General features: G+C 39.7%; 1 protein-coding gene across 1 annotated transcript in view; it reads right to left on the bottom strand.

The window, feature by feature from the left end:
- ADAT1 (adenosine deaminase tRNA specific 1) overlaps positions 1-11,543 on the bottom strand; it is a 25,387-nt gene extending 13,844 nt beyond the window's left edge. The window contains exons 1-7 of the mRNA XM_040075666.2: positions 11,409-11,543; positions 10,789-10,980; positions 9,948-10,015; positions 7,119-7,174; positions 6,221-6,348; positions 4,112-4,730; positions 2,006-2,151 (exon numbers count right to left, since the gene is read on the bottom strand). Of these exons, the coding sequence (XP_039931600.1) occupies positions 2,006-2,151; positions 4,112-4,730; positions 6,221-6,348; positions 7,119-7,174; positions 9,948-10,015; positions 10,789-10,957 (1,186 nt within the window). The 5' untranslated portion in view covers positions 10,958-10,980; positions 11,409-11,543. The remainder of the gene's footprint in view (positions 1-2,005; positions 2,152-4,111; positions 4,731-6,220; positions 6,349-7,118; positions 7,175-9,947; positions 10,016-10,788; positions 10,981-11,408) is intronic.
- Positions 11,544-11,652: the final 109 nt, after the last annotated feature.

Consider the following 11,652-nt stretch of genomic DNA (forward strand, 5'->3'; position numbering starts at 1 on the left):
TCTTTTGTGCATCCTGTCTGGACAATGCATGAAGAAATTTCCAAGTTAGATGGCTTATTTTCACATCAGGCTGTGAAATATTGCCCTAAACTACTTATACCAGTCACTCTATGTTTTACTTCTTAATTCATTGTGTGCTATTATTTTATTGTGTACTCTAAGTAGTTTCATGTTTGATAACTGACATACACCAAATATTTGTAGACTGTACTTGAAAAACATTAGCTAGTAGTCAAATAAAAATAATTTGTTGAAAGAGATAGCAAGTGCTAACAGCCTTAAACTCTACCCCAAGTCTGAGAACTTTGTAATCATCTCAGACTGTAAACTTCTTAATGCTGAAACTCTGCATATAATACCCTACAATTTCTAAGTAAGGTGCAAAACATCAGCACAATGTCAACAGAAACGGACATGTTCAATCTGTCCCGCTGTAGCATAACAGCAGGTTCTTCAACTTCTATTACCAAGAGACAGCTTCTGTTCTCTAAATTCTCCCTCTTCTCTGTCTTCCTAACAGGCAAAACAGTTCACATGCACTCACTCTAAAGACCACCTTATTATTCAAGATGCTCAAAGACTGCTTTTGCTACTCACTTTTGTATTAGAATTCAGCTGTACGCTGCAATTGTTGCATTCTGCTAAGTGCCAATTGTACTTACACAGTGATTCAAGTACAATGCCGTATCACTCTACTAAATTACAATCCTATGTATTTGAAATACTGAAACATATTTATGAAACATGAAATGTAATTGAAACATGAAATAACATTATAGACATATGACTTGTATTAAATCCACCCCATGTGAAATATCTAAAAATCACCTGGTTAGAGGATATCCGTTTTTGACAAGCAGATACGAAGATACTTAAAAATTAAAACATTTTCCATTCACTTTTTCATAATTATCTCAAACTTCAAAGCTCTAAGCTGAACAGATATTTTCTTAAGATAACCCCTGAAATACTCCTAACAAGCACCTTTCAATACTCTGTGAAATAGCCCTAGATTTTGGGTTTATTCTGATTTTTACTCCTTCAAGAAAAGAAACCACTTGGCATGAAAAAAGCATGCTAAGGCATCATTCACCTTTATTTAACAGAATGACCTGAGAAGTGTACAGCAAGAAAAGACATATACTGAATTTAGTCACAGGTGCTTTCAGGCCTTTTTTGCTAACTCAACTGGCACAATTTTTCAGTGACGAAATTTGTTTCCTATCTCACAAAATTAAAGTTTTTTCTACCTGGCACTCATAAATAACTCCAATTTGATGAATGTGAATACCATTAGGGAACCCCTTGTCTCCATCCTATTTTACTGTTAGCTCTATTGCAATAGAAAATTTCCCAGTTCTGATTCAGACAGAAGATTATACAACAGCAGAAGGCAGGAATGTCCAAGTTAAAGAAACTGCTTAGCCATACACATGGAGTGGCAATTACTTCTTTTTTTTTTTTTTTTTCCAAGTGAGATCATGTTGCTAAATCACATTGAGATTTAAGCACTCAGTCATCACCACAACAAAAAATGCCATGCCCAAAATATATAGCAATACAACTTTTACACTATACTACTCTGTATTCTTTCTTCATTCACAGATGAAGAAAGCTCTTTGGAGCAATTACAAACACAACTCAGCACGGCAAGCCTTTGTTCATTACCAAGGAGAATGCAGAACTAACTGAAACAAGAAGTCTTTTGTTTTCTTCTTGTACTCAGCTTTTGTTTCTCCTAATTATTTTCTGTCTTTGTTTAGATTATAAATTCTTAATGACATTAACCAAGTGTTTATTCAGTCTGAAAACTCCCTACTGGAAACTAGAGGCTAAAACCAATATTATTAACAATTAAGTCATGACCTGAAATGAAATTCTTGCTTTTCATTCTTTGCTGCTAGTATACTGGCAAGGAATGATGTTCCATTCCAAACAACCAAGCCCACCTCATTTTTATTCAGACTTCTGCACACAGTTATGCAACTAGCCCAACTTAACTCACCTGCGCTGCAAGGAACAAGTTTTGTTTTGCTGTTAGTTTGAACTTCCTGAATTGCCTGACGGCTATGTTCAAATTGAAGATCTGATTGCAGCAGCTTAACCTCCTGAGTGAGAAAACCATTTGGTAAAGATGACACGTGCTGACACCTAAAGTAAATACAGAGAAACGCAAGTGATTTTCAGTATGTTTTTCCCAAACAAGATCATTTTGCACAACTTCCCTTCATTATCTAAAACCCATTTCTTTTACATTAAAACAGAATTGAATGTGAGTTTTATAGGTGAGACAAGGAGGTTTGGTGGCATTTTTCCCTTCAGATAAATATTTATTAAATAAAACCCCAAAGCCACATTAGTTTATTAGGACCTTGTCCATCCTGAAAAAGTATGATGAACTGGATTTTAAAAAGGTCTAGTTAAAAGCTATCGTAATCAATTAAGTATGCAGAACAAAAACTGCAATACACTTCTGCAATCACAAAGAACAATAAAAATCATCCAGCATTTACACAGTCAACTGCATTACCTCAGGAACTGTTTTGGAGCTTAAAGGCCTATAATCAAAGCCTAAAGACATACAAAATACACTTAGAGTTGCATGTATAATCTTATCTTTGTTACCTTAAATTACCATTGCATAATGAATGTCATTAGGATCATATGAGGAAAACACAGGATGTATTTAATCACTACAATATTTACACAGACCAGAAATTAAGACTGAGATTCATATTGTCAGATGCAATGGTCTGAAAAGTGCCTGACTGCACCAGGACTAACAAGGCTAGGCAAATTCTTGTTACATGTTACAGAACGAGGAAAAGATTATACAGAAAGCTCCACCGGGTACATAACTAGAGCTTCTCCATTAACAGACTGATGACATCTTTTATAATCATCCTAGAAGCATGCAGAGGTAGAGAGAAAAGGAGTTACTAAATGAAGTCAAACCTTTCATACGAACTGGTCTAGTAGCTGCCGCTTAATGGTTCAGCTCCCTGTTTTTGTTTTCTTGCTCTCCTTTCCCTTCACTCTGCCCAAATCCACTTACTCTTCTCTACTGCTCTACTGATTTAGCCTTCCAAGTAAGAAAAATATCCACTTCCTATCCTTCTTGCTGGGATAGTCATCACCAACTGAAGAATCTGAGGAGAAAGGCGGCCAGTGCAGACCAGGTAACTTTCCACATCTTGTAACAGTGCAGTTCGCCTCTCAGATCTCCCTGAGGTGACAGGCTGTGTCATGAGGGCTCTACTACTCACAGCAGGGAGAAAGATCAGATCTGGGATGTAACTGAGATTAAGCAAGCAGACGAATTTTTTACCACCATGAAAATGCATATAAGCTTTGCCTTTCCAGTATAGCACAACTGTCTTCTTCCAACTGACCAGTACAAGCTGTCACATACTGTGTGTCCTGAACCACTTCAGTAAATCAGAGAACAGCTGAGGTGAGAGGGAACATCTTGTAGGTCATCTAGGCCAACCACCCCGCCCCCAACCAGGCAACCTACAGCCACCTGCTCAGAACAGCAGCCTGATTGCTTTTGAATAACTCAAAGATGGGAGATTCCACAACCTCTCAGGGCAACCTCTACCAGCATTCCATCGCCTTCACAGTAAACAAGTGTTTCCTGATGTTCCAAGGGAACCTCCCATGCTTCAGTTTGTGCCTATTGCCTCTTGTCCTATCACCAACACCACTGCAAAGAGGTCACTTTGGATGGCAGCACAATGCCCTGGCCAATCAGCCACTCCTCAGACTTGAGTCTTCAGCAAACTGCCTGAGCATACAGTCTGCACCATCATTCAGATCACTGATTAATGAAGATATTAAATAAGTTTGGACCTAGCACTGATCCCTGGGGTACATGGCTACTTACACCTTTAACTACACTTTGCCCAGTGATCACCACCTTCTGGGTCCAGTCATTCAGATAGTTTTCAATCCATGTGTCTGCTCATCCAGCTCACACCTGAATAGATTATCTATCAGGATCTTACAAGACACATTATCAAAAGCTTACTAAAATTCTAATATTTGTATGACATGCATTGTCTTCCAAAGCTCACTGTCTCCATACACATCATCTGAGGAGAGCACTTACCTTTCAATAACTGCTCTCCGCATAGCTTCTTGGCTATATGGACACTTCCCCACTACAACTGCTGACAGATACACTGGATACTGCAGAAAATGCATCAGAAGAGCTCCTTGACACCCTAACACATTCCAGCGAGCCAGTTTATCACTGCAGGACATAGAGCATGTTCTGTCTCCTCGACCTGGCTTCACTCGTAATAATCCCACAGAGTGGTACCCCAGCCCAGGTATTCGGGCATCATCCAGCTCTCCAGGTACACATTTTGCTCCAGTTCTGTGAACATCTACTACCTTTGGTTCCACTAAGCCAGTCTCCTTAACAGCTGTTTGCATCCCTGCAGAACATTCACAGCTCTTTTGATTTGTGGTGTTGTCTCGTTTCATAGGTTCATGTTGAACATCCAGGTCTTCCGGAATTATGGAAAAACAACTACCATCATCAGTTTTCATTCTCTTGATTACGTGATTACTTGTCATCTTCTCTGACTTCCTTTTATCTTCAGGACACAAGTGATTATGGTTACTTCTACATTCTGCTGATTGTCCAGCTGCATGACCTCCAGTCATTGGCTTAGAAAGCTGGTTCTCTGGTTCACTGATTGGAAAAATAGAAGCATCTCCACCTGGAACAAAAGAAATAACATAATAACATAATATTGGCCGAAAAAACATCTTGTGACTGGAACACATCGTACCTGTAATACTACAACTACTAGCAGCTTTCAAAGTTCGCGCTCATCAAAACTTAGGAACTGTGAGAACGCATTTTTGAAACACTGTCCTGTGCAACACTGAATCAAATCGCACCGAAATTTGAGCTAATATGTGCTTCATTTCAAATTCTGCATTCTGCGCAAGAAATAATCAAGAAAGCAAAATTTACGATCTAGAAAGTAAAAGGTAATAAAGGCATTTGACAGACTACAAGCAGTACTGAAGACTCAGAGGAAAACCTGATCTAATCAAACAACATGAACCTCAAAAGAATAACGAAAGAATAATCTGTCAAATAAGGGTGAAAACTTTAATCTGTATGACTGAAACAAGCTCAGAACCAAAATGCTGAAGCTCAGCTCAAACCAAAGCAAGCCTGACAGCCCTGTATCTGTTTTATGTGAGAAAAAGAAAGTAACTATTCTCACTAATAAATTTGAAGACGTAATTTCCATTCTCAAATGCACTAATCAAGAAAGATAATATTGCGTATTCCAGCAATGCACTCCAAATCATGAAAATGTATGAGCAACTAACTCACTCTATGAAGCACTGATGAGGCACATTTTGCTGTGTAACAGACTAGCAGTTGATGAACACACCAGTGAGAGAGCATGGTAACATCAAGATGCCTGATACATTGGTAGACCGAGGCCACATTCCTCCATTCTGTCAAGAGAATTTCATCTTTGTGGTTCTGATTTTTTTAACACAAAGCATGTTTTCCATGACATTCCCTAAGAAGTTTTGTGTCAGGGAGCTAGTGATGTTTCATGAATGGGACTTTTTTTCCTGTTTTTCAGGAGTCTGGTTTTGGTTTGTTGGGGGGTTTTGTCTGAGTCGATGTCAGCTTTTTTTTTTTTTTTTTTTGGCTTGGTTATGGGTTTTTTGTTTGCTTGCTGGTTTGAGGTTTTTTTGTGTTTGTTTGTTTTTGGGGTTTTTTTCTTTGTTTGCTTCATAGGGTTGGGGGTGATTGTGGTTGAGTGTGGGGTATCTTTTCTTTGGCTGTTTTTAGGAACGGTGGTAAATGTCAGTATTTTTTATTAAAATTTTAATCCAAGGAGATAACGTTTGAAGCAAAGCAACAAGGCAATGTGGCAGGACCTTTAACAAGTATGTTATTTTCTGGAAAGGAAAATAATAGCTATTATAGTTTAAAGTAAAACATGTCACTATATAATGACCAGTACATCAGACTTACTGAGTTCTCATTAATCACATCCAGTGAGAAAAAATGCCAAATCTATCTGTGGAAGAACAGTCATCTTCAGGCACATATCAGTAACACGAATTACAGCCTCACTCTCAACCCAGGCTAAAGAGAGACTAAAGAAAGACAAGGGGCAGAAAAGATTCTACAAGTGGGAGCAATATACTAGGTTCACTCCAGCATACTCACATGGGGTATGACTGGAGAAGAAAATAAATATGATATTTGGTTTGAGTTTCCATTTCCCGGTTTCAGTTCCTGGACTAAAGATACATTGCTGATGGGAAGCTGCAAGCCACAGCTGATGGAGAAGATACCTGTTAGGGAGAAAGTTTTCATGAAACATTGACCTCACTTTTGATGCATGAAAAAACAACAAAACTTTGATGGCCTCTAGTGCGTGTTCTTTCCTGATGGGAGTCTACCAAGAGCGAATCAGTTATGCTCTTACAGAGAGATGGCATCCAACATAATAAACACATCACTGGAACTTTAATAACAGACCCTCAAAGAGTTGGATTCAATGGACTTAATGCTAATCGTCTTAAACTGCATAAAGGTCCTCACCTCCCACTGCATATGCTTTTATCAACTCTGCAACTCATATGATTCAATGAGACTCAGTTTAGTGGCAACAAGAAATGTACTCATCTCTGCAGAATTACTATCCACCTGACTCAGTTTCCTGAACCAGTTTATACCACATAAACAAGAGGACTGCCATATGGGAAAAAACAAAAATTCTATCCTTGACTAGCAGTCATCAAATCTGTGTTGATGTCAAATGAAATCAGATCCTAATTCTTCATACAGAGGCTCCACAAGAACAAGGAAAAAGTAAGCTTTTGTGAAAAGGCCTTAACACCATCTAGAAGTACAAAAATTAGGCTAAAATCCTGCTGACAACAGGAAAAAAGTGTGTTGCCCCCACAGAAGTAATATGGTCTTTCACCACATTCGCATATCTGAAGGTACAAAATTTGACTATTTCAGCAGTAGGTCAAAACGATTTGTATCACAACAACCTCAGGTGGCACTGAGTAACAGCACTGTTACAGCTTGGAGTAAAAATTAATTCACATCTCACCTCTGGAAGCTCCTCTTGGCCACAATTTCAGCATGGCTGTCATTCAGAATGTCTCCTAAAGCAAAAGCCAAATGAGAATACTAAATCATTACTAAAAAGAAGACAAAACAAATATTACATAGGACAGCTCTCCATATTTGTTAGTATCTGAAGGTTTACCACTGGTTTTAGAGCATTGCAAGATATTTAAACTTCCAATCACCACAAAAGGAGGTCAACAGCCTACACAAATTAAGGACAAAAATAGTCTGCAGTAAGTCAGAGACTTAACTGAATACCAAATTTTAACTCTTCTGATACTGGAAACCCTTTGAGTTGAATAAACACTACTATCCTTCAAAATCTTCTTGACTTTTTCAAGGGTAAATCTTGATATTCTCAAAACGCATTCTTGCCAGAAAATTTCAAATGTTTGTTAAACTCTTGTTTGAAGTTTCTTTTTCAACTATGTCCTTGTCCTGGTTTGGGACAAATTTGGGAGAAAACGCCTGTAGAGGATTCCTCTAAGGAAGCAAGTCTAGGTGGCCCCTCCCTCTAACTGGTCCGGTAAAAAAAAAAAACCTCTTTGGAGAAAAGTGGAAAAAACTATTTTACTAAACAAATGAAGTGCATACAAGTATAAAGAATTAATAATATGAAACAATAAAACTTCTCCTTCTGAAGTGAGATGGCAAATTGAGAAAGTCTTTGCCGTGGGTGTAGTTCGTCTCTCTCTCTCAGTGTCTCTCCTCAGTCCCAGTTCCTCTGGCGCTGCTGGAAAATACCGAGGTCCAGGCCCCGGTGGGCCGCAGGTGCAGCCCCCAGTGCTCCCCTGGGTTTTCAGTCTAGAGCAGGTTTAAACAGTTCCAAGAAAAAGGAAAAAAAAAACAGTCCAGGGAACTTTTCTGCTCTAGCTAGCTGAAACTAACTAAAAGCAAAAAAAAGATCTCTGTCCTGCAGTCTCTCTAAGCTTCTGCCGAACACCCCGTCTGCAGAAGAATGTGGAGGAGTCAGGCAGTTTTTTCAAAACAAACTCTGCGCTTCTCCTTGCTCTTAGAACCAGTCTTAAAGGCACAGGACTCAATATACAGCACAAACAGAACAGACGATTGGGGATACAAGCATCATAAAGTTACCCTAGGACATTCCACCCCTTGTATCCCCATATCGTCAATTTACTAAAACTAATATATACTCCAGCTCTACACACACATACTTCTATATAAAAAACAATATGCAATATACAGCTACATACAGTGGCAGTACCATTCAGCACACAGCGATAATTACACACGGTTCTCACCTAACAATCAAATCTCCCTGGGGTACACATCGTGTGGTTCCATCTTTCTGCATTACCAACCATGTGCAGCCTGGTCCCTGAGCAAAGACAATCCCACGGATGGGATCTTTTGTACTTGAAGCAGAATTGATCCAAACTGTCTTCCTTAACAAACCTCTTACATGTACTACTGGGACTTTCTCTCCATCTACTGTATGTAGGGACTCAGATTGGGCAGGGCTTGCTCTGTTGGTGGAATTTGTAATTATTCCCAAAATCCCAGGGCGATTTAAGCTATTTTTCCTGCAAATAATTGTGATATTTAATAAGTTTGCACATCTCATCTTCAGCTTTCCTACACTATCTGTGTAGGAAACTGCCTGTTATGGTATGTAAAGGAACAGGAGCTACAGATCATCTTTTATTTCACAGGTAAAAGGCCAAGCGATAAAAGTCCTCTTTAACAGTTTAGAAGTGATCTAACAGATCCATTAACATGACCTGCCACCATGCTAAAAATGTTATCCTAAGAGGAGAATATTTTGTAAATTTGAGATCACTGAAGATAAACAATGGCAAAATAAAACTAGTGTCACCTTTTCCTAGTCAATTTTCTACTTAGAGCCTTAATATCTAGAATGTAAATGGTACATCATCATAATGACTGATTTTCCTAAATCAGTCAGAAAAAATGTCTGTATTAAAACTCTTCTGAGATGACCAAATCACAAGAAACATCCAAAAAATCTAATATACAGAATTCTACTTTCTTGTCTTTCGCTCCACTAATTAATTTCAAAATGAAGGACATTACAGAGAACATGAAGTAGTCTAAACCAGATACAGGCGAAACCCTTTCTCATATCTCAGTCTAGTCCTCCTCTGAAGTCTAAAGAGGGTAGAAAGCCCTGTACCTACAGATGCATGAACACTTCTACCCCTCAGCCACTTTTCAGCATTCATCATTACTACTATGGCTTCTTCCTTGTCCTAGCAGAGGAGACAGATATATCATGAATTAAAAAATGGACATACAGAGCAAGAAAAGTCTCCTACAATGCGTAGTTAGAAATGGGAGTTGTGAGAAGCCATGTATCTATCCCATACATTTATTGTAACACACTTAAAACTACCTAGTGGTAATATATAGTAAGGAAGGAAACACACAGTAAGGAAGAAAAACCTTATTAGTACCTTCCTGCTGGTTAGTACCAGCAGTGGTACCTCTTGTATCAGACTGCAACAGGTAACCAAAGCACAATTTTCCTTATGTTTTGTTTTAGTTACGAAGTCTTTGAGCATGCAGACTGAGGGCCTAAAAGATACATTTCCAGATATAAAAAGTGAATTCACCTTTGAGGCAGCAAGTGCAGCAAACCTTCATGGCAGCCACTGTGGCTGCCTAAGCTCCTCTCTCGTTGATGAAGGAAGGTCTACCTTACCCTTCTGGCTTCAACTCAGAACAAGTCTGAGTATAATGCCTTGGACATTTTCATTGATTCTATGACACCAGCAAGAATGAAGGTAGCATAGGTAGTCTGTTCTAGAATTTTACACCATACTTACCAGTTTTTTCGCATTTTGTTTTGGCCAATACATTTTGTTCCAGTTCCCATAGCAACAACTTCCTTAGTTACTGAAAAAGAAAAAACATTAACTGAAAAAACTATCACCTCTAACTACTGGCAGAACCATTGCTCTCATACAGTCATTCTGGTAAGACAACACACAGAACACTGAGTAGAAGGGAATGTGCAGAAAGGCAGACCATGCAACCTTACAGAAAGGAAACCATCAGACTGAGAACAGAATACAGCAGGCAGAAGCACATGTGCTAAGAAGTCTATGACTACATAGGAGGAATGCTAATACAGGCTTGATAGGCAAGACAGTACACAGCAGTCACTGCCATAACATTCCTCATGCACATAAGAAATAATAAATAGGGGAAATAATCTGCCTGACAACACTGAAGTGCCACTAAGGGAAAAGATGATGACAAACTAACACAAATACAAATCTGTTACAGGAGAGCAAAGCTTTCTAGGATTCTATCTAATTAAACACGTATTTTCAAGAGTTTATATTAGGAATTCAGGTCCTGCTTACACTTTCACCATATATTGAACAGCCAAATGAAGACTTTCATTGTCTAGGAATGGTCTAGGAAGAACAGCATTTCACCAAAACCACCTCTTTCCAGACAGAAGTTGTGAATTGCAACAATTGCAAAGTTTACAATCAAGAAGAGTAAAGAATTTAGGTGGAGACTGAAATGGAATAGGAAGGGGGGCATGGTTTTTTTTTAAGGCGTCTTAAAACAAACAAACAAACAAACAAACAAAACCAACCCACACCTTCTCTGCGCCTCCCTTCTCTCCCACCGCTTTCCCCAAAACTCATTCTTACCCTGCAAGTTTCCTGGACTATCAAAAGCCTCTCTTTGGGTTGCAGACTCCACTTTGACAACAGCTGCTAGGGAGGTCCATTCCCTGTTTGGATCTGGTTTCCCCTGCTTAGGAAGTCTGGTCCTATAATGCAGGTAACATAGCCCAGCAATTTCATCAGCTGACCACATGGCTCTTGATTCAAGTGCAGGTTCTACACAGAATTGGATTCCATCACAACACTTCAGTAACAACCCCCATCTCTTCAAACCCTACCATCTTGTTCTGCATGACAGTTTCCTGCACCACATTTCAATAACAAAGACCTAACTGCATCATCCCTTTCAGGACTACTTACAGGAAATAACTTTATTCCAAACGAAAAGAAAAGAAAAGAAAAGAAAAGAAAAGAAAAGAAAAGAAAAGAAAAGAAAAGAGAGAAAAGAAAAGAGAAAAGAAAAGAGAAAAGAAAAGAGAAAAGAAAAGAGAAAAGAAAAGAGAAAAGAAAAGAGAAAAGAAAAGAAAAGAGCTAGAACCCTAGTGCAGCAGCAGGTAAAGCTGCTGGGTTCCCAAGGCTTCCCACTATGCAGCAACCAACCGCATGCATCACGCCGCCGGCCCGATGTGGTCTCTGCAGCTCACCTGAGGCGCCTGCCACCACCTGCCTCCTTTCGAGGCCTCTCCCCTTGCGGAGACCAGAGGCAGCCCACGCTCCGAGGGCGCTGCCGCCGCTCGGGCGCACCTCCCGCCGCCCCGAGCTCAGTCTCTGTACGCCCCCCCACCCCCGACCCGCGGGGACGCCGGCGTCGCCGCTCCTCGCCAGGACGGGCGGCGGAAACCGAACCGCCCGGAGCGCGCCGCGCGCAGACCGACACGCTGCCCGCGC

Source organism: Hirundo rustica, chromosome 11 (assembly GCF_015227805.2).
Source record: "Hirundo rustica isolate bHirRus1 chromosome 11, bHirRus1.pri.v3, whole genome shotgun sequence".
NCBI classification, from domain to species: domain Eukaryota; kingdom Metazoa; phylum Chordata; class Aves; order Passeriformes; family Hirundinidae; genus Hirundo; species Hirundo rustica.